The 24,195-nt window shown below is 35.6% G+C and overlaps 2 protein-coding genes across 2 annotated transcripts in view; one reads left to right on the top strand and one right to left on the bottom strand.

The window, feature by feature from the left end:
* Window positions 1-130: 130 nt before the first annotated feature.
* Window positions 131-19,473, bottom strand: LOC142324715 (protein DPCD). Its single transcript, XM_075365632.1, has 4 exons — window positions 19,312-19,473; window positions 8,801-9,003; window positions 2,029-2,265; window positions 131-635 (listed from the first exon to the last, which is right to left on the bottom strand). Exons 1-4 carry the CDS (start codon window positions 19,373-19,375, stop codon window positions 531-533), a joined length of 609 nt encoding a protein of 202 aa, XP_075221747.1. The 5' UTR covers window positions 19,376-19,473; the 3' UTR covers window positions 131-530.
* Window positions 19,474-22,799: 3,326 nt separating this feature from the next.
* LOC142324716 (RNA/RNP complex-1-interacting phosphatase homolog) overlaps window positions 22,800-24,195 on the top strand; it is a 255,341-nt gene continuing 253,945 nt past the window's right edge. Inside the window, exon 1 of the mRNA XM_075365633.1 lies at window positions 22,800-23,034. Coding sequence (XP_075221748.1) covers window positions 23,015-23,034 — 20 coding nt within the window. The 5' untranslated portion in view covers window positions 22,800-23,014. The remainder of the gene's footprint in view (window positions 23,035-24,195) is intronic.

A 24,195-nucleotide genomic window follows, 5' to 3' on the forward strand; every position in this document is an offset into this window, starting at 1 on the left:
GAAAATCCACACACGTCTTGAAGTACAAGTAAGGAGGGAGTGTGATCTTAAACCATCTGATGCAGTCAGATGATTGGTCTCAAGAATCATGGATGTACAAATTTCAAGTATTTAAAAAAAAAAAGGCTCAAAGATTATTAAAAATTGTATTTATTAAAGAACAATTGTTGAGATATTGATAACACTAAATATTACACTTTTTCAATCTATATACGATTGCGATAAAGAAAATATTAACATGAAAAGCAGTATTTGTGAAAAATGTAAAAATGAAAATGAGATAATTATTTCATCATGTGTACTGCCTGAGATTCTATCACAATTAACTGTGATGAAATACTACGAAACACTACACTAGCAAACACTTTCCTGCATAGATTTTTTTGAAAGAAAACAAGAACCTGCAGAGTAAAATACCTCATTCATAATTAAGAACAGCTAAAACTTATTATATTTAACTGAAATACTTATCATGTAAATGTATGGAATACATAAAATAGCAAATCCGATACATGACAAATTTATAAAGGCTAACTTTGTTTGCAGTCAAAATTGCCATCATTTAATGTTTCTATTTTCTTCAATTCATCATACACTTTTGATTCCATCTGTAATACTTGTTGTGGTTTTTTATACTGTAAACAAACAAATCTGCAATTTTAGTTTGAGTAACAATTGAAAGTATCATTTATTAATAAAATTCAATTCTAATATTAAAAAAAAAATCAACTAAACACACTACAGCACTGATAAGAGCCATATTAGATTGATGATGCTGCCTATCCCCCAGCATCATATATAATCGTCTAAACCAAATTTTAGTTATTCATATATTTTGATATCAGCAACAGATATTTAATTTAATTATTACCAGATAATTGAAAGACCAATTCAAAAAGAGAATATACATACTAAACTTATTAATTATTCATTTTTCCTGTAGTAAAAGAATATCACTTACGTTCCTGTAGTAAAAGAATATCACTTACGAAATTACCATTTATAGTGACGAAAAGAATATAAATACAATACAGAGCTTGTATACATTACTGTACAGAACATTATTAGCTTAGATAGTGTTAATTCAGCTAGGTAACGAATATGAAATCATTGTTCAGAAGCAATTTAAAAAAATTATTTCAATATCTGACAGATCAAGCTAAAAAAATTCTCCTCTGCAAAGAAAAATATGTCAAATGATTTCCCTACAAAAGATCGGAAGGAGATTGATGAGAATGACATAGGAGGTGGCAACAATAAATGAGAAATGAATTAAGCGTAGGAGGAAGGAAATCTATAAGGTTTGCAGATTTTAGGTGGATTCCACCAAAAGGTACCGTGCCACATAAACCTGAAATGAATTAAGCGTAGGAGAAAGGAAATCTATAAGGTTCGTAGATTTTAGGTGGATTGCACCAAAAGGTATCATGACGCATGAACCTCACTTGCTTTACAACTAAAAAAATTGAATATTACAACCAAACCAGAAAGAAAATTTTACAAGGAGTAACAAATATTATAAAAAAATTCAATCAAAACTAAATGGCACTTTATTTTAAAAATGATCTTTTCCCTTATCTCCTTTCCAACTTATCCACTCACAATTCATTTCCAATCATCTGCTTGGTCCCTTATTCTTCTCCATTATCAGTTCTGTGGGTGCAGGTCTGACTCTGCTAAGCTTTCCAAGGTGAGGATGCCAGGATTTGGGCCAGCATATCTTTGACATCTGATAAGGGGAACAGCAACTACTTTTCTCATCACTATTCAAAATGCCTAATTGCTGATATTCCCAATTCAAAATATTACAACTTGTACACATGACATACTGTTACGAGTCAATCAATGTAACGGTAAAAGAGAGAGAGATTGAAATTATTCATTATTTTTTTGGCTAGACATGATTTTCCCTTGTGCAGATATTGTACTAAGCAACAGTATAAGTTCAATTTCTGGCTTACTCATCAATAAGTAATACATTAAATATATATTTATCCAACAAGTACAAAAAAATATAATAATACATACGGTAATAATAAGCGTATTAAATTTATGTGAATAATCCAATGCTTGCTGTTCAGGAACTAACCCGACTCTATCTAATTCTTGAACTTGAAGTTTCTTAAAATATTTTTTATTACTTGTCTTTACAACAATACACTTTTCATTTTGGTCAGTAGTAACTGAATAAGTTTCTAATGGATATGGTAGATTACGAATCCGCCATTCCAGATTTGTTTTGGTTACTCTTTTTACAATGTACGGCTGAAAAATAAAAAGAATTTATATTTAGCATAAAACATCATCCAGCATTGGATCTATGTAAAATCTTTTAGTTAATACAAAAATTTTGACTATGAAAACCCCATGAGCCAATATTAACCAGACTGGGTCCAGACATCTACTTACAGTGGCTGTGTAATGAATATCATTAATCTCAGATAAAGCAACTCTGATGATGAATGCTGCATATCACAAATGATTTATACACATTAGAGCCATAAGATACAATGTATTGTCCTAACTTTGTAGGGGAAAAAAATATATAATAATATATATATATCCATCCCCTGATATAAAGTATAAAAAATTTCATAAGATCTATATAGAGCATTTCATCATTATAGCAAATCTAATGATACAGTTTTGGCTATCAACTGGAAGAAAATGAGCTGGACATTCATTCCATCATTTTGTCTTTTTCAAATTACAATATAAAAAATATTATTGCTTATATGATCTATATCAGCCTTTCTCAACCTGATGAGGAGGGGGGGGGGGGGGTCGCTAAATTTTTACATACAAACAATTACATCATTTTATGAGAAAAAAATCATTAATTATGAACATTTTACTTACATTTATAAGTACACATGTAAAGAAAATAAATTAATGAGATGGTTCCATTTGTTTTTCATTGAAAAGTTTCTCTATAAATGGATCTATATTAGAAACTCACAAAAGAAAATTGTGTTCTAATGAAATATGTTTCCTATAGGTTTCATTTTAAAAATGTATTTGCACGAGTTAAAAATTTTGGTGGATTATTTTCTGGAAGATAAAAATGATTTCTTGAAGAGATGGGTACTGAATCCTTGAAGTGAAAACGTTGCAGCTGCTAAGTTTTCAGTTGAGATTTACGACCAGCTCATTGAAATGTCTGCCAATATTTAGATTTAGATATATTTCGGCTTGCTCATCAAAGTGAATATGGAGATTTAGTCACAGAAGCATTAAAAATATTAATCTCTTGCGCCACTTCTTACCTCTGTGAAAATGGTTTTTCAACTATGTTACCTACTAAATATAGGAAACATATCTTCCAGAAAATAATCCACCAAAATTTTTGGTGGATAATAATAGTGTCTTCTTCATCCAAATTTTCTAAATGTAATCAGAAGTGAATGGAAACATATCAAAATTTTTGCCTTGAAGGCAAATAACACAGATATTAAGCTTCTTAATGAAAATGTGAATTTTGTCTGTCATTAATAAAATAAAATATCCTTGTAAATTCACATTCAAGTCACATTTAATGCAAAAATACATCAGCCAAGTAAGCCAACAGCAACATATACTCATTATTCTGTAAAAACATTGAGAATGGTGTTTGTTTATCCTGGAAACAAGCTCACAATTCAAATTAATTCATGTCACAATTCCAATAATTGGGCTAAACTTTCACTGCAGTAAGCATCTGGCTTATCTATGTAAAAGAAGACTTTTTTCTTTTTGCCCATTTCATCGCATAGTTTAGCAAACAGCCTATATAATGTAATGGTCGGTTAATAAAATTAACCATTTTTATAGTTTTACAAAGAATTTGTTTGAGATTTTCCGACAAGAGCATATTTGTGAATGAAGCAGCGTGTCAATTCTGCCCTTTGTATAAAATGATCTTTTAATTCTTTTTCAAATATCCACTGTTCTTTCCTGCTAATGCCTTTGCACCATCACTACATACTGCAATACATTTTGTTGTCCAATCTACATTATAGTTTTTAGTAGCTTCATAAAAGCATCAAAAAGATAATCACCTGTTGCATGACCAGGAATTGATTTGCAAAACAACAAATTTTCTTTGAATTATCTGTCTCTATTGCATTCATATTTCAGAAAACATAAAAAAAACTTTGAAATATTTGCCACATCTGTTGATTCATCTAACTGAATATTAAAAAATTCACTTGTTGAAATATCTGGTCGCAAACATCGGCAACCATGTCATCGATTCACCTTGACTGTAGTTTAAAAGCAGAATTTTTAAAAATATTTTTTAATTTTCCCTCGCCTATTAAAACACTGAACATATCAATTAAAACAGGCAATATAAGATTTTCTGCAATTGTATGGAATTTCGACATTTTAGCTATTCTTAATGCTGTAAGATAAGATGATTCAAGTGTAAATCAGTGTCAACCAGTATGGGTTGATTTACAAATAGAAGCTTGTTCATTTCTCTAAGAATGTTGTAATTTTCTTTTGAAAAATTTCAAAGGTTTGCTTTTATGATCCAGATGTTTAAGTTTCCAAGTGTCTAATTAATTTTGATGACTTCATGCTTTCATTGGAGAGGACCTAGAAGCAAACAATGCACTGTGGCTTTCCATCCAATGAGGTAAAACCGTAATTTAAATAACTGTCATTGTACAATTTTCTTTTTTTTACCAATCGATTCATCGGATGTAGATAGCTCACATTGTATTTGACAAATTGATCTATTCTGAATAAGAATCTAATTGAAAAGATCAGTAGTTGCACAGTTTGACCATACACTAAAAAACCAAAACTTCAATTATTATTTTCAATGAAACTACGCTTTCAAAAATTTAAATAAAGGCACCACCAGACATACGCTTCACATTCGAAACTAAACTGACATTCCCTTACGTATCTTTTATACTGCTGAGAGCAGAACGTGTTCAAACATCATGTACCTGTTCGAACATGATGCTCTCACAGTGAATATTATGCTGCAAATGACCACATTACAACCCACCGGGTTGGTCTAGTGATGAACTCATCATTGCAAATCACCTGATTTTGAAGTCGAGAGTTCTAAGGTTCAAATCTTAGTAAAGGCAGTACTTTTATATGGATTTGAATATTAGGTCGTGGATAAACTGGTGTTCTTTGGTGGTTGGGTTTCAATTAATCACACATCTCAGGAATGGTTGACCTGAGACTGTACAAGACTCTTAATTCATTTACATTCATACATATCATCCTTTGAAGTAATACCTTAGGGTGGTTCCAGAAGCTAAATACAAAAGGAGAAAAAAAGACAAAATTACAAGCACGTACAGATCAAGTTGAAACCTGTAAATTGTTCAGGTTTGTACACTTCATACATGCATGTTCATATCCATTACTACTAACATAGTTAAACTAAGTTTCATTGGGTTGCGGTTGGGGATCACAAAATATTTATTAAATTTTTTTTTATTTTTTGGAGTCACGGAGTTAAAAAGGTTGAGAAACAATAATCTAGATAAATCATTTGATAGCTATTTCATGAAATTGGAAAAGCATTTAAGAAAAATATTAAATAAACACGAACAAAGGATGAATCTAAAAAAATTATAAGTTAACATATTTATTTGGCAGTAAGCAGCTTCATTACAGATCTGATCAATTTTCAACTGAATGCAATATTCACTTAAGGAGACATTTACCTAAAAAGAAAACAATAATCATAAAGTAATACTTTTATATTATATAGATACTATTTTTATTATCAGTAACAGATACTACTATTAGTATCTATAGGATTGAAATTTACAGATTAAAAATCAACATAGGAATCTGAAAATTAATATAGATTCTTCAAATTTTCATTGTTGTCAAAACATTTCAAGAGACCAACATTACAAAAGTTCGTTTCACAGAGCTTAACAATAAAATATCTAGCACATACAGATGGGTATAACAGTTTACTCAGTGACATAATAAATAAAAGTATAAGATAAATAAAACAAAAACATCATATTAAACAATTTTAAAGTAAGATCCATTTTGAATTTGTCACCAATATACGTGATGTACGCAGATGGCACTTGTGTAGCTCAATTATTTCAATCAAGTCAGCAGTGAGTAACTAGTCATTTTGTGTTAGTTGTTTATATTCATCCGTTTATAATGAGTGCTAAGTGCGATCATATTCATGATCTTATTTAGTGTAAATTACATGGTGTAATCTGATTTTTGATAACAAAAAACAACTCTGTGGCTGAAAATCATAGGTACATTTGCAACATTTACAGGCCAAATATAAAGTGATGATAAAGTAAGAAAGGGGTGCTGTTTATTTTGAAAAGGATAAATGAACATTCATGATGATGATTGTAGTGGCTGGTCAGTCAGTGGTAATGGATGAATTGGTTGAAAAAGTTGATAAGAAAATACAAGAAAACCTGCACTTCTCTATATCACGACTGTCGTTGATGTTTCACAACCTTAGGTTTATAAACTTTTGACTGAAAAATTGTGTTATAAAAAAGTGTGCCAGATGGATGCCAAAAATGTTAACAGGCGCGCATGCACACATACAAGAAAAAACACCTTGTTGCAACACATGAATTTTTGTGGTTATGAAAATCAAAGTGAAAAATTGTTTTAACACACTGTTACAGTAGATTAAACTTTGATTTCTTATTTGAACTTCAAGTCATACAGCAGTGGCAGTATCTATCATCTCTTAGAAGTTCAAACAAGAATGTTTGGTAAAAAAGCTTTACCAACCACTGTGTTTTGGGACACAAACAGTCTCTTGCTATTTTAATTTACAAATCGTAGAACTACTGTAAAAACAGATATGAATTACACAATTTAAAAACAAATAACATGGGATGCTATACCACAGGAGTTTGTTTTTGCATGACAGCCCCCAGTCACACATGCCAAATCAGACAGTCAGGTGATTGGAAAAATTTCATTAGAAAATTTTCAGTCATTCTGACTTTGCTCACACAGATTACTTTCTTTTTTCATCTTAAGCAGTGGTTTGCATCACAAAAGCTTGACGTTTACGTTTATGACATGGCATTACTGTGTAGTTACGTTACTGGTGGCACAATTTCTTGCAGAGAGAATGAAGAAGCTAAATGTTTAAGCTGAAGGCAGCTATAAAGAAAGGTAGTAAATAATTTTATTTTTATGAATAGATAATAAAGTTTGTTCACATTTTTAATTTTTGTTTTTATTTTAAAACAGACCTTACTTTGAAAAGAGAATTTATTTGCACCATAAAAAGAAATTCCGGAGAAATTATATACAAAATACAATAGATCCCCTCCACACTATATGTAAAAAAGAACACCTTTTTTGTTGCTGAATAATTAAAAACAATCAAAGAACTTAAAAGGACTGACCCAGAACTAAAAAAATGCATTTTTTATTTTTTACAGATGTCAAGCCTGATAAATATAACCACAGCTCTGTAGTCTTGAATGTGATAAAATTTAAAAATTTTAATAAAAAAATGAAAATAACAGAACAGATACAAGAGGGAATGCATTAAAAATATCAGAATAAATTGAAGAATTAGATTAATTTTTTGTATACATTTAGTAAATTAATATTTACATGTAGTACATTATATATTTCAGTGAAGAATATATTACATGACAGGAAGTCATAGTAGCATGAAGCTAGTTGCCAGTCAAGCAATCCATCTCAACTCTGCACAACAACTGAAGTTTATTAAATTTTTAAATTAATAACATATACAATAAAATAAATAAATCTTTTATTCTGATTATTACATAATAATGCATTTTAAAGACCATGTCAAGATTGGGCACATTAATTATAAGATAAAAAATAAATTAAAGTCCATTAATTATTTAAAATATAAACTCATTAATAAATGTTAAGGTACATATACATACAAAATAATTTACAATTTAGAAGGTGTAATATTTTTTTCTGTAAAAGAAAATTTTTTAATTGTATTTTAAATAAACTGGTGGAAGAATTTTTAAATGATTTGGCAATTTATTTAAAATGGTAACCGAAGCATATAATGAGGCTCTCTCTTATAAGCTGATTTATTACGTTGAGTAATAAAAAAACACTTCTGTTGCTTGGTTTGGATATTGTTATTTTTTAAGATTAAGTGACTATTCTTTTTAGCAAAGATTGCACATTCATAAACACTAGCGTAAATAAACATAATTAATTTTCTAAACATCTAACTATATAACAAAAAAGCAAAGAAAGAACAGCGTATTAATACATAACTAAGTCAAATCTAATTTAAGGATTCTATTTCTATTTAAGGAACTCTATTAGAAGTTTGTAAGATTTTGGTATTAGATCTTAACCAAGTATGAAAACAAGTTTTGGAGTAATTAAAATAAAAATATCTCACATCAAATTAATGTAAGAACTTGTTAACTACAGAAAGCATATTAAAGTTTATATTTTAACAAAACAATAGTCTTTGACATGTTAACCCACCGGGTTGGTCTAGTGGTTAACGCGGAAGTCGAGAGTTACAGCGTTCAAGTCCTAGTAAAGCCCTAGTAATTTAGTAATTTTAAAGCCCTAGTTCAAGTCCTAGTAATTTTTACATGGATTTGAATACTAGATCATGGATACCGGTATTCTTTGGTGGTTGGGTTTCAATTAACCACACATCTCAGGAATGGTCGAACTGAGAATGTACAAGACTACACTTCATCTACACTCATACATATCATCCTCATTCATCCTCTGAAGAATTATCTAAACGGTAGTTACCGGAGGCTAAACAGGAAAAAAAAAAAAGAAAGTCTTTGACATGTTGAATAATAATTACATTATCACTACTTTCTTTAAATCCAGCTATGTCTAAGGATGTGTATCGAGGTTCAGGATCCCCAACTTCCACTTCCCATTCATTATTCTTCTTAAGTTCGGTTTGTTTACGCCATGCTCTTCTTAATAATGTATTTGAACTCATATTATATTCTTCTGCCATTTCATAGCCATTTGGAAACTTGTAATGTACTTTAAATTTTCCTAAAATAATATAAAAATTATTAAATTCTATTTTATAAACAAATATATTGTAACACAAAAAGTTCTCTGACTATTCAGAATTACCAAAATATAGTTAAAAAGAAACTGCTGAAAACAGGAGACGGTAATGTAGCAGGCCATCTACCTCTATAATTTCTTAGTTAGTTCTTAGATAGTGCCACTGAAATGCTATAATCAAATAAGAAAATACAAAAAAGAATGAATAAATGGAATTATTTTTATTTAATTTAAAAATCCAGTAAGTTTACAATTTCATTAAACTTACATGTCTCTCAACTTTAAAAAAACAAAATCAGAAGTGGCCATTAAAAGGGTTGTTTTTATGAGTTGTTTAGACATATACTCGTACAATATCAATATTGTGCAGCATGACCAAAAAGTAGTCTTCACTTTTATTAAAAGATCTCCACTACACTTCGGCAAATGAAGTGGAAATTTCTGGCGTGGTATACCACATGTTGTGTATAAAGAGCGTGCTAAAGAACAACTGATTTTGATAGTGTGTAAAAGACAACTGCAAAACACAACTAATTTCAGTGGTGCCATCTAAGAACTAACTATCTACCTGCTACATTAATTGTTTACAATTTCCTCTAAACTGTTAACTGATAATGCAGGTGCATTAAATAGAAAATTGTGATCAGATTTTGTAGATCACACACATAAAGCCATATTACCTTGCTACAGGAATTTGTTTTGCTTGACATTTATCCTGCCACCACCCCATTTTATCACCATAAAGCATAAGATCGAATGTCTATGCCACAAATGGCTACTGAGTCTCAAAACAATTTAGCGACCAGTGTCCTAACTAGACCCTAGAGTTTACCTAACAGTGTGAGCGAACTAAGTACGGTACCATACACCGGCTTATGTGCCCAACAGCTAACTTGTCATATATTTACTAAAATTGGAAGGCGCACCCTGTCATCTACTAAAAATATATATGATATCCATAAATTAAAATTTACTTCATCTAGAAAGCAATTCGCTACCTCGCCTAGGTCGTTGAATGCCAGCAAGTACATGTCCACCGTATGGAAGCGCTTGGTGCCTTAACTGGCTCATGGTCAGCCACATATCTCTAGGTTAGCTTCCTACAGCAGTTTGGTAGGAGTCTTTCCTTTAAGTAAACTATTGATGTCAGTTGAACATGGCAACCGCATCTAGAAACTCCCACACGGTCTGATAATGCGGCTCTCGCCACATTGACTCGCTACTTGTAAGTGGCCAATTTTCCCTTTGACCACTAAATTCCAGGGTGGTCCGGTCTCTGGCCTGCCAAGAGCAGGGAAGTCAAACATCAGGTGTTCATTTGATTGGACCTCCCCGCAGACACACAGTTCATGAGCTGCCAGGCGTAACCGAAACAGATATTGGTTAAAATTAACATGGTTGGTGAGCACCTGGGTACCCGTTGCCCTTAACAATGAACTCAAGGCATACCATGCCCCAGATCCCATATAAACATGTACAGGGATCTTTCCTTAGTCGTGGTGTTCCATTCCAGCTGCCATGCTTCCATCGTGAGGCTCTGCAGCCTCTTCCGCAGGCGGGAGATTGGCAACTGAATGAAATTTAGATCTAGTGCATTATGATCACCGTTCTGTTTTGGTACTGGACCGGCCCGAAACCGTATCACAAATACCTCGGCCTCCTGGCCTCTTCGCAATCTCCACATGCCTGCCCGAATTTTCACAACTAAATCAATTGGGAGAGACTACCTCAATATATATTGTGGTAGCCTCGTAGGAGGTTGTTTTAAAAATACCAGTGTATAAGATTAGGACTCTGCGCTGGGCACTCCCTAAATTTTGAAGTGCTCTATTCAAACCCAACCTATGCGCCCAAACGGGTGCCACAAAAGTCATGCTTTTGAAGACACCTCGGTACACCATGTACATTTGACGGCCAGACAATCCATAGTCCTTCCGGGCAATCCTCCTAAGTTTGTGCATCACAGAGACGTTACTTGCCTAATGGGTTACTACACAGCAACTTTCTCATCAAACAAAACACCTAGGTACTCATGAACTCTCATTCGGCTGATTACACAGCCTTTATACTTAATGTGGGGGTTTCGGCTGTACGATAATTTGTCTGCACACTTGAGAAGCATAAACTTCGTCTTGGGCAAAGAAATCTTTAAATTTTGAATGTCCATTCAGCCCTCTGCAGCTGACAAGGTCGCTTGCGTTCGTTCTTCCAGCTGCAGTCATGAATTACCACGAACTAAAAAGGAGACAGTCGCCGGCGAAAGTCTGGGCAATAATCCCTTCTGAGAATGTCAATCCCAAAAACCCATCAAATATCTCAAGACGATACACAGCCGTATTCACCGTTGGATATGGCTTTCAAGGACCTTCCCAAGGGAACCAGGGTGGTCCAGCAGTTGGGGCGGAAAGAAGACTCAAAGTGCCACTGGGTGACTGAGACTTTGCCTAAGATCCAACAGGTCTTGGTGGCCGGCTGTTCCTTGGGTGAACCTCTTGCAGGGTCGTTGACTATACAGAAGTACCCTGGTGCTTCAAATGTCAAGGCTTTAGTCACACCTCTCTCCGCTCTACAGCACAGTCGGAGATGTGTGGTCATTAAGCCCTTGCAGGGCACAGGGCAGTTAATTGCCCTAGTAAGACCGCGCCTGCAAAGTGCGCTCCTTATGCCTGGGTAAAGGTTTTGTTGCCGGACACCGGGTTGGGGGCCAACAATGCAAGTCGCACGACATAACCCGGGCGAAGATCGTGCATAATAAGGCGCACTGCGACGTCTGAATTGGGGGAAGCTTTCGAGGACGGTCGTCACCATATTGAACGCTTGCGCCTGGGGCAGTAAAATCTGCACCACTCCCGATCGGCCACCAATGAAGCCATGAGAACTTGAGGAGTACGACTTCGAGGTCCTCTTGGTTCAGGAGCCGTACACGGTCGAATATAGGGTGGTCGGCTTCCACGGGGTTGATGTTATTCATTCTCGTGGGGAACGGCCGCTCCCTGCGATCGTGGTCGGCTCGGTCTCGTTGGGTGTCTTCTGGATGCTTCAGTTTTCTGACGAGCAATTCACTGTCGTGCGAGTCACGAGGGGTATGCTCTACATGGTCTCCCGGACATCGGAGTGCTGGTTGCTCCGAACGCTAACGCCAAGTCTTCCGCCTGGGATTCATCACTCACTGACCCCAGAGGCTCTACCTTTGATTTGAGTTTCGGCTAGCTACCTTTTTTTTCTAGCTAGCCACGTAAATGTAACTTCATGTAGTTTTGTGGCGAGATCTATCTTACACTTGTACCGAAACGACGGCTAAACTTTGATGAAGCATGGCCAGCGAATTTCCAGTGGCGTTCGCTAGACGGGGTACCAAAATTTCAATCCAACGCGGGAGATGATTTTCGTACTCAGGTACCCTGGGATCGGGAGCGCGCACCGGGTCGGATTCAGTGACCCCAGAGGCGCTGATCTCGCACAGTTCGTTGAACCCAGGAACCTCTTTCTTAACGAGGCAGAACAACCGCCGACTTTCTCTTCCGAACTGGGGGAATGTTACATTGACGTTACCTTGGTGACGGGCGATCTGCTTCGGTGTTCAAGTAGTTGGACTATCTGGCCCGAGGCCAGTGTGAGTGATCATAAGCTTATAACCTATGAGATCGCTTACGGTGGCGGTCCAAGAGCTCCAGATTCGGGTCGCTATAACCTAAGGGGCCTGGATCAGGACAGGTTGCGGCGCGAGTGTACGGCTGCCTTACAGGAGTTGGAATGGCACATAAAGCACAGGGAGGAGGTGGAATTGATGGCTGAACAATTCGGCCGAGCTATCAAGACTGGCTGCGATAGGGTCCTACGAAAGCTTCGGCCAATGGACAGACCCTTAGGTAGTGGCCAGTCCGCTGATCGGAGAGTGCCTGGAGCAGGTCATGACCGCTGCTTTAGGGGAGTCGTCTGGTTAACGCAGGCGGAAACCCGGGAAAAAGTGGTGGTCCTCTGACCTTAGCGGGCTGCGTGCAAGAGTTTGGTCCGTTAGGAGAAGAAACCAGTGTAGCCCCCTAACGGGGATTATCGGTGATGACGTGCACGCTGGGGGTCTCCGGATCTATCGGCGCGCCCGCAATGAGTACGTTCACGCCATCAAGGAAGCCAAACTCAAAGTTTGGCAAGACTCCATTCGCGAGTTGCAGGACAGCCCCTGGCAGCTCGCGAAGTCATGTTACCGACCAAAGCCATTGCACGTGCTGTCCAGTGTTCGATGCGGGTTTGGTGGTCGTGACCACACTTTAACATCTGTGGCGACTTACCAGGCGTTCCAGATGCTCCGGAATGTGAAGCAGAAGTCGGCGTTAGGGCGGGTGAGACACCATTCCCATTTTTATTGACATAGAAGCAGCATTTCCTTCCTTGTATTGGAGTTCTGTCCTCTATGAGTTGGAACGCCGCAATGTTCCCGTAGCCCTACAGGCCGTAGTAGGTGACGACTTGTCTGATCGCACGGCTCCGTTTAAAGATGCGCATCTAGTTGTGGAAAAGTACGTCACCTGGGGAAGCACGCAGAGCTCCGTTCTCGGTCCCTTGCTGTGGAATCTGGTATTCGACGGATTTTTGGGACTGACATTCCCGGAAGTGGTCACGGCCCAGGCTTTCGCCGATGACTTGTCTCCTGTTAGTTCGTGGTAACTCACGACCGCAGGCGGCTTTGTCAACCGCAGAAGGCTGAATGAACATTCAAAATTTAAGGATTTCTGTGTCCAAAACGAAGTTTATGCTTCTCAAGGGTACAGACAAATTATCACTTCGAGTTTTTGAGAGTTCGAGTTCATAAATACCTAGGTGTTTTGTTTGATGACAAGTTCTTGTTTAGCAACCACATTAAGCAAGTAGCGACGGACGCCGTCTCTGTGATGCACAAGTTTAGGAAGATTGCTCGAAAGGATTACGGGCTGTCGAGTCGTCATTAGTACTTGGTGTAGCGAGGTGTCTTCGAAAGTATAACCTCTTACGCGGCGTCCGTTTGGATGCGTAGGTTGGGTATGAATATAGTACTTCTTCAAAATTTAAGGAGTGCCCAGGGTAGAGCCTTAATTGTATGCACTGGTGTTTTTAAAACAACCTCCTACGAGGCTACGACTGTATTGGGAAAGGCTCTCCCAATCGATTTAGTGGTGAAAGTTCGGCCAGCCATGTGGAAATTGCGAAGAGTCAGGGAAGCCGAGGTATTTGGGATGCGGTTTCGAGCAGGGCTTGTACCGGAGCGGAACTGTGATCTCAATGCACCGGTACTATATTTCGAATAGTTGCCATCTCCCGCCTGCGGAGCAGCAGGAATGGCACGCCACGACTAAGGGAAGGTCCTTGTATAGATTTATACAGAATCTGGGGGGGGGATGGTATGCCTCTCCATCGTTTTTAAGGGAAACGGGAGCCCGAGTGCTCCCCAACCATGTAAATTTAAACCAATATTTGTTTCGGTTCCGCCTGGCAGCTGATGAGCTGTGCGTCTGCGGGGAGGTCCTGTCAAACGAACACATGATGTTCGACTACCCAGCTCATTTGGACCAAAACTCAGGCCACCCTGGAACTTAGAGGTCAAGAAGAAAACTGACTACTCATAAGCGGCGAGTCCGTCACATTGTCGGACCGTATGGAAGTTCCTTGATGCGGTTGTTTTTTTCAACCGACATCAGTAGTTTGCCTTAGGAAAAGACTCCTAACGCGCTGCTGTAGGAAGCTAACGGAGAGATATGGCTGGCTGCCAACCAGATTAAGGCTCCTAGCCCTTTAATGGTGGACTTGCTGGTATTCAGCGGCCTAGGCATAGCAACGAATTGCTGTCTTTGACGAGATAAATTTAATTATTGATAGTCATATAGGTTTTAGTAATTGACGGGGTGCGCCTACCCATTTTAGTGATATATAACAAATGGGCGGTGGAACATGCAAGCGAGTGGTGTATGGAACCACGCTTATTCCGCTCACGCTTTTAGGAGCTAGTTAGGACACTGGCCGCTAAACTGTTTCGAGTTTCAGTAGCCGTTTGTGGCACAGACATTTGGTCTTATGCTTTAGGGAGACCGAATGGGGTGGTGGCGGGAGAAATTCCAAGCAAACCAAGCCGTCAAATACCAGGTTCCACAATAGGAGACTGAGAACGGAACCCTGCGGGCTTCCCGCAGGGTTCGACCGATTTTTCCACAGCTAGGTGCGCACCTTTAGACAGATCTGTACGATTAGACAAAATAGTCACGTACTACGGCCACAACTCCAACACAAGGAAGGAAATTTTGCCTCTATGTCTATAAAAATGACCAAAACATATTTACAGTCGGCGCTTCGAGGGGTTTCTTCGGGGTTTCGAGCCGGGCCAGTATCGGATCGGAACGGTGATCACAATGCACCGTATCTAAATTTCGTTCAGTTGCCCATCTCCCGCCTGCGGAAGAGGCTGCAGAGCCTCGCGATGGAAACACGGCAGCTGGAATAGGACACCACGACTAAGGGAAGATCCTTGTATAAGTTTATACAGGATTTGGGAGGATGGTATGCCTCGAGCTCGTTTTTAAGGGCAACGGGTGCCCGGGTGCTCACCAACTACGCTAACTTGAACCAATATCTGTTCTGGTTCCGTCTGGCAGCTGATGAGCTGTGCATCTGCGGGGAGGTCCAGTCAAATGAACACCTGATGTTTGACTGCCCTGCTCTTGGGGAGGGGGCAGAGACTGGGCCACCCTGGAACTTAGAAGTCAGGGGAAAATTGGCCACTCACATGCGGCGAGTCAATGAAGCGAGAGCCGCATTGTCGAGCCGTGTGGGAGTTCCTAGATGCGGTTGCTTTGTTCATAGTTTACTTAAGAGAAAGACTCTTACCGCATTGCCGTGGGAAGCTAACCCTGAGTATGGCTGACAACCAGCCAATTATGGTTCCAAGCGCTATAAATAGTGGACAGGTACTAGCTGGCATTCAGCGACCAAGTAGTGGCAGCGAATTGCTGCCTTGACGAAATAAATTTTATTATGGATGTCATATATATTTTTAGTAATTGTCGTTGTCCGCCTACCCATTTTAGTAAATATATGATAAATGAGCGGTTGGGACACGTAGCACGTAACCCGGTGATGTATGGCACCGCGCTTAGTCCGCTAACGCTGTTAGGTAGGCTCTAGTAGCTATGTTAGGATACTGGTCGCTAAACTGTTCGAGGCTCAGTTACCGTTTTTGCCACAGACATTTGACTTATGCTTTAGGGCGACCGAATGGGGTGGTGGCGGGAGAAATGCCAAGCAAACATATTAAAAACCAATACAGTCAGCGCTCTCCACCTCGGCAAGAGCATTTAATTTGATGCAATCCTCGGTGCCAACCCCTTTCGTGAAGCCATACTGGCCTTGATTTTGAAAACAATTCATTCAATGCTTTCCCAGAGCCATTCCACAACGAACCTTTCAAGTAACTTTCAGATTACCGGCAAGAGGATGACGGGTCGATACTACCGGCCTCACTAGGATCCTTAACTGGTTTTAAGCGCACTATCACCAAAACCATTTTCCAACAAGTCGGTTAGCAGCCCCAGCTAAGGCACTCCGTGAACAGCCTCCCAAGCGGCTCTCGAATGACAGGTAGCAGATGGTAGAATATATCCGGGTCAAGTTGGTCAATCTTTTTCAATGCTATTCGAGAAACCACTCGGTCTATACCTACGGGATCCACAGCCCGTAGATGTAGAAAAACGCTGATATAGATATACGAAACCAACCAAGTTCTCCAAGCAATCTCCCCCGGATTGCCCCATCACAACTTAAGCAAGTAGCACCGACTGGGACCCAGGCACTATGTCCACAGCCTGAAAGAAACTAACAGCTAACTCACGCCAAGGTGAGCGTTTAACAATTTTTCTTTAACAGGAGGAGCAAGGCCACCTGTTCTCACATTTAAGTATGGGGGCAGAGGCAGAGAGTGATCTTATAGGCCCAATTTTTTAATTAAAACAATTTTATATTGGTAAATCCCTTTTACATCTGCAGTAACATCACAGAGAATGAAAATAAATAATAATAATAATAATATCGATGTGTGTGTGTGTGTATAATTTTTCAATAAAATAATTTTCATTAATATAATTAATGTATAATTATAAATAAATGGCATGATTTTTTGCATTATGGTGCAATTTTTCAACAGTTGGAGGAAAATATATAACATTAAAGGATTGGATAAGTATTGTTGAACAGTAACCATGGTCTAGATATTGTGTGCTTTAGGTAAAGGGGAGGAAATTTGTTAACTGACATCTTTCCTATCACCTCCACTGTGAATCACCTAACAATCATATTCCAGTTGCCTATTAAAAAAACTTGATACAAATAAGAAACAAAATTAATACAGCAAAAATAGGGTGGAATCCTTTAGTCTGTCTGAAGGATTTATACTTAAATACATCCACATATCAAAAAGTTCTAGAGAAAGGCATGATTTGATTTTTTTAGGAATCCTTTTAGGCTTTGTTTTCGTATGGTTTTTAATTTGTATAGGAAAACTATTTTTTGTGGCAGCATACTTTTGAGCTAGTCAGCACAAAACTACTCATCACTGATATGCTTGCTCTATACATCTGGAAAACAATGTTCCAATGTCCTGAGGGATACCATCCACCATTTAGCTATCCTCTGGGTTGTTTATTTGTTTCTTAGAAGTTAGATGAATCTTTCTCATCATGTACCCTTCTTTCTTATCCGTAATTCCCTCTTCCCTATTTTGAAACTTGTGGGTGTATGTAAAGCCATAGTATTATTTTTGAGCAGCTGCTGACTGACCTGGGGATCCTATTTCCTATGAAGTAGCAATAAAAGCCTAACGCCTGAAGTGACTATAGGGCAACTCACTCCTCTTAAAATACAAATACAAGTAGAGAACGGATTCACCCAACCAGCCAAAGTCAAATTGTGACTGCCACCCTCCCGCACAAAAATAACTGCCTCTAAGTAAAATTATAAAATACAATAAAAATTTAATCTGAAAAAAGTATAATTACTAATTCTTCTGTTAAATGAAGAAAACAAAGACAGAAGAAAATATTGTTTAAAACAGTTAATTTGTTACTTAATTTTTGAGGATAAAATCAGATAACTTTATTTTAATATTTATTAGTAATTAATGACATCCTATAGTAACATAAGTATAACTATAGTGAACAGTACAAAATTCTTAATATAAGTAGTATATAATATTTATTACAGTTATTACTAATAAATACCAGAATAAACATACAGAATTAATAGTAACCTTAACCTAAACTGCTGAATACACTGAGATACTACATAAACTCATCTCAGATAATGCATTAGAGTACAAGTTAAAACTGATTTTGTCATAATCAACTTAAGAAACAGTTGATCATTACAGAACTTTTAATATATGTGAAGCTGTTATGTTCACATTAGCTTAAAAAGTAATGAAGACATCAATGATCATAAAACAAGCAATAAAGGAAATAATCACACTGAGGTACATAATAATTTAAAGTTACTACACTAGATATTGGAGGCTAAATTAATCCAAAAACTTCTAAATGGTAAAAGATTGCAAAAATAGAAAAATTTAATTAAAATCTTTTTTAACTGATAATCCATTTCATTTAATTTATATATATGGATACAAATCTTATTATACAATTACATAATCTAATGGAAAAAAGTCAAAAACGTTTGACTGTTAAAAAAAGGTTATCCTGCAGAAGCTGCATAAATTTTATTTACCAGCATTCAAGTTTCCATGACATCTTTTTCTAAAATCCTGGGAGTAAATCACAAAAAAACCATTTCCAATTGAAAAGCGTCCAAACCCCATTTGAAACATATTACTGAGAAAGTAGTATTAGTTTTAATTTCTATCCCAGAAAAAACAAGTTTTTAAAATGCATCTTAAAGAACTAATAATTTTGGCATAGTTAAAAACCATTTTTATCTTAATTCGATTAATTATCTCTTAAGAGTTACGTTATGAATCTCAAAATATACTTTTGTAAAACAATAGCAATTTTTTAATGGGTATAACAATTTGATAAAATATAAATAGAAAAAAGTTAAAAAGGGTTTGAAACTATCACAGCAGGATTAAAATGCATTCAGAGTATATACTGGAAGTAAAATCTATAATATCCATAATAGATATCTATAATTTTCCAAACCGGTATCTTTTATTAATTAGTAAAGTTTCAAGTTTAATACAGTTTCGTTTCAACCTATGCACGAAAGATAACCTCAAAACAAGATGTAATAACTAACATTTACTACAAAAACAAAACTTACCGTCTTGGACTATAGCAGTTTTTTCGGCTTGTTTAATTCTTTTTAACCATTCATTTTCTGCCATTATGTATAAACATAACCCCTAGCAACTACACGAGATGTTAGGTCGATGCCGATATGTTGCTCCCTCCAACGAGATTTCAAATTTTATTAACAAGCACGGGCCGAGACCACACATGGTGTTAAAATTTTATTATCTCTATGGATTAAAGGGAATGATTGAAAACAATTATGAACAAGTTTTTTATACGATTAATAGTTTATTACACCTTACAAAATAAACTTCCGTGACCTACGGAGTTATTTTCATACTAAAGAATGAATATAAGTGTAGGATATAAGTAATGTAATATAATATAAGTAAAGAATTGTAGGTAAAAAGAAATTTAAATATAATCTCTTTAAATTTAAATGGACAGTATATGGTAGATATGACATTAATATACCATCTACATCATATCGTGAAGAACGTTGATTTGTTAAAAAATAAATACAATGCTATGCGGTATTAGGATTGATTGATTTGAAATTCCATGCCATAAAATGTTCTAAACGTTTCATGTTCGACCAGTAAATAAATTAAGAATATTATGTATTTTAATTAACGTCTATACAAGCAAAACATCTATTAAAAGCTGTATAATAAACATATTAGACATGTTTAACAATAGAGAAAAGAGTGCAATTTTAAAAATGAAAATTAACATTTAAATCTAATCTACAGATGTTTTCCTCAAACATGTAATGCACATTTATGAAAAATGTTGATATAAGTAGAAGATGGAAATTAAATTTCTTTGCTGTATGTACAATAAGATGTGGGTTTTGTGGACTGACACTGCTGTATGATTTATACATTTGACTGGAAAGGAAAAATTTTACAAGTTGTAGTAGGATTTTATTTTGAGACCACAAAGTAATACTAATTTCAGTGCACATTTCCAGTAGCTGTTGGCTATGTACTGTTTTTTTAGGCCTACCATAACTGATCTGAAGCTGTATTATGTAAGCGATTATGTTTACATTTATAATTATATAAAGAAAATGAAATGATTGGTCCAGTATAAAATAGTTTATACCGCTACAGGACAGAGAATGATGAAATCATGGCAGTAAAAATTTTGTACTGAGCACTGATGTTAGGTTTATAATTTCAATATGCCATTTATTTCAGAAATTATCAAAAAATTGGTTGGGCATGGACCATTTGATGACACAATTGTTGAGAGGCTACAGAAAATTCAATTATTGAATTATTGCTTAGAGAAGTTGAGTGTTATTGATGATACTTGTAGGTAATATGGGAATTGTGAGGATAATACATATGACGTTATTGTTTGACATTGATGAAGGTTGTAAAAAACTGTATGTGAATATGCCCATGGGAGAATGCATGCAAAGAGAAGCAATGTTCAATAGTACAGAAACATTTAAAATTTGATTTCATAAGCGTCATAAGAGTGTTATTCATCACTACTTACATAGATAAAACAGGTTTTAATTACGAAATGTCTTTTTCAGGTCTCTGAAGAGGTATTTAGTAAAAAAAAGAACATGGAACATAATTGTAAATGCCAAGAATAATGAACTTGTAGTTTCTATTACACTGTTGCAGAATCAATTGGTACAAACTGGATACATCCCAGTGATAAAGAATTTCAAATCTGGATCTGTTTACTGGCCAAGGGATCTATCAATTATTAGTCAGTCTGAGTGCAAGGCTGGAAACCATTATAATAGTGTTATTATGTATAACATGAAGGAATTAGAGGACTTGCATACCTGTAAAAACCACACCTGCGAAATGGTTCTTTTTTTTGTAAGACCAGCATGTAAGATATATCCACAAGTTAATCTAGTGGTGAACTTGTCATTGGAAATCAGCCGATTTTGAAGTTGAGAATTCTCAGGTTCAAATCCTATTAAAGGCAGTTACTTTTATATGGATTTGAATACTAGATCACGGATGTTGGTGTTCTTTGGTGGTTGGGTTTCAATTAACCACATATCTCAGAAATGGTTGCCCTGAGACTGCACAAGACTACACTTCATTTACATTCACACATATCATCTTCAATCATCCTCTGAAGTAATACCTTATATTGGTTCTAGAGGCTAAACAGAAAAGAGAGCATGTAAGATTTACAGTCCCGTAAATAGTGTAACAGTGTCAGAAATCTAATAGGTATTTCCACAGAATCACAGAATAGTTTAGGAAATAAGCAATCAAGTATAAGGGAGAGGGTTGCATAATAAAAAAGGGGATGAATCTACTCACAGAGGATCATATTTAGATCAACAAAGGTATGTTTCAAGGTCAACCAAAATAGTGGGTAACTACCCTAATCTGATCGCTTGGGAGATGAAGATATCTTTATCAGAATGAAAGTAGCATATTTCAGGATAGCAATTTTGTAGTAAGTAGATCAAAAACATATGATGCAATAAATTGTTTGTTGCAAACAAGCAATAAAGAAGATGTAAAGAAGGTATAAAAAAATGGCATTACGCCATTCTTGCTTCTTTAAGGTAAAACCTAGCCCATTACCAGAAAGCATGTGGAACTATTCAACACAACTAAAATCCATTCAGTACTGGAAGACTAGTTGAACATGATGGGGTATATTAATTCTTTGGCATACATTTTTTTGTCACCAGTTGATATTTATTTTATTTGGAGAGGAACTGAGTATACTCAGAAAAAAATTTACTGAGGAATTATGATTACAGCAATTTTAAAGACATTAAACATTTTACAAGTATTAGGAAATATTATGTGTAAAACAATTTTTAATGAATAATATTAAAAACTTACTTTATCATAAATACCAACAAAAACAACATATAATAATAACAACATAATTCATGATAAGTTACTGTATTTAATTTATCATTCTACTAGCAATTTTCTTACAGCAGGTACGTGAAAATAATTTTATTACAAGTGTCAGAGTAGATTTAGAAAATAACATAACAGCAATAAAATACCATTTTTTTTTTTAAATTATAACAATTGAATCAGCATAAGGATTATGCATGGAAACTAGTTGGTAAAAGAAAAAATGAGCTAATTAGTGAAAAGAATATATCAAAGAGCTGTGCCATTAGCAGAAAAATTTGATTAGTTGAAAATATGAAAAAGAAGCTTAATGGTTTCAAAAGAGGCTACATTAAGATCAGAGTTTAATACCTAACTTCAAAAGATCGTTTAAAAAAAATAATAAATAGAAGATAAACTTTCATAATTATCATACTCCATAACTAAAATAGGGCTGAATAAGTTTCATAAATGTGTAAGTAGAATTTATTTGGCTAAAGAAGTACGGGGATAACAAAACTTCATTTGCTGTTTATCCCTATTCGTACAGTCGAACAGGCTAATCAGTACCATGACATACACTTTGAATAAACTAGCACTCATTTTGTTATTATAATTAATTAAATGAATTTATGGCAGTTTAGTTAAATTAGACAGCCCTGTTGCCAATTGTATGTGGTCAGATAATTCTTAAGAAAAGAAAAGCAGTATACGACATGATTCAGACGATGTACATAGAGGAACTATAATGTCTACGTTTAGCTCTCTGTGGAGCAAGGGTAACGTCAACTGGTTTGATTACCTTCACGTGTGCCAGGATTTTAGGTTATTACATTGTTAACGACAAATTTTTAATTCTAGTGATTTTTACGCACCTTTATAATTATGAATAAACTACCTGAAAGGTAATTCTTTCATCTTGTTTTTATTTTTATAAGTCTCTAACCCAAAATAATAAATTTTTGTGTGTGACAAATTTTTGTAGTCCGAATATATTTACCGTTATATTCGCAGATTCACGTGAAACACTGCTGTTATCTTAGTGCTACTTAACATAATTTCTTTTTACGTACTTGTTAATGAGATAATTTCTTAAGTAAGGCAGGTTATAATCATCAGATGAAGTTGTTAGTAAATAAGGTTATGAAAGCTGGTGGATAGTAAGGATGTTAGGTTTTACAAAAAAAAATTTTTTTCTATAACTCGGCGTTATCACAGTTTTCAAACAAGTCTTTAGGATACGGATTTTGAATTTACCATGGGAATTGCTGTGTTAAATTTTTACTATAAATTAAAATGAATGATTACAGTATAAAGAAAGAGTATATAAACATCTGTTTTATCAGTGTGGAAACTTTTCCCGGTTTTTTTTGTTGAAATTATGTTGTAATGTATTTCCTAATTATATAGATCATATTGTTTGTAATAATTACTATTTCTTTAATGTTAATGTCAAAATTTGTGAATTACTGATAGCTTTGTTAGCCAGAATTGTGATTTAGTATGTAAAAATAATTGAATCAATTTTCTTATTCATCTATTAGTTATCGTTAAGTAATATGCTATGATTTTGTTTTGTATGTGCTTTTCTGTAGTTACCTGTTTTGTTAACACAATATTGAAAAAATACCCAGCTGGTGCCTTATTCTCTGTGTCAATCTTATGAGTACATGTAATGCATTAATTTTGCAGTACAGTTGGATTCATTACTATTGATACAAACATGTCTATTTTGCAATTATTGTAACTCCTTGTTACAAGTAAATTAGAGAAGCAAAATTAAATTAAAAGCAGAACTTTGTCCAGTTTGCTAAATTGTTTTGTTTAAGTGGAAATTAGCCCACCGGCTGGTTTAACGTAATGGTTAACTTGTCATCATAGATGAGTTGTGTAACAGTTTATTTTTGAAGTTAAAGGTTCTGAGGTTCAAATCCTAGTAAAAGTTATTTGCTTTTATATGAATTTGAATGCTAGACAGTGGTTAATGGTGTACTTTAGTGGTTAGGGTTCACATGTCTCAGGAATGGTCGGTCTAACCCACCAGGTTGGTCTAGTGGTGAACACGT

This window comes from Lycorma delicatula, chromosome 5 (genome assembly GCF_047948215.1).
Source record: "Lycorma delicatula isolate Av1 chromosome 5, ASM4794821v1, whole genome shotgun sequence".
Classification (NCBI taxonomy): Eukaryota; Metazoa; Arthropoda; class Insecta; order Hemiptera; family Fulgoridae; genus Lycorma; species Lycorma delicatula.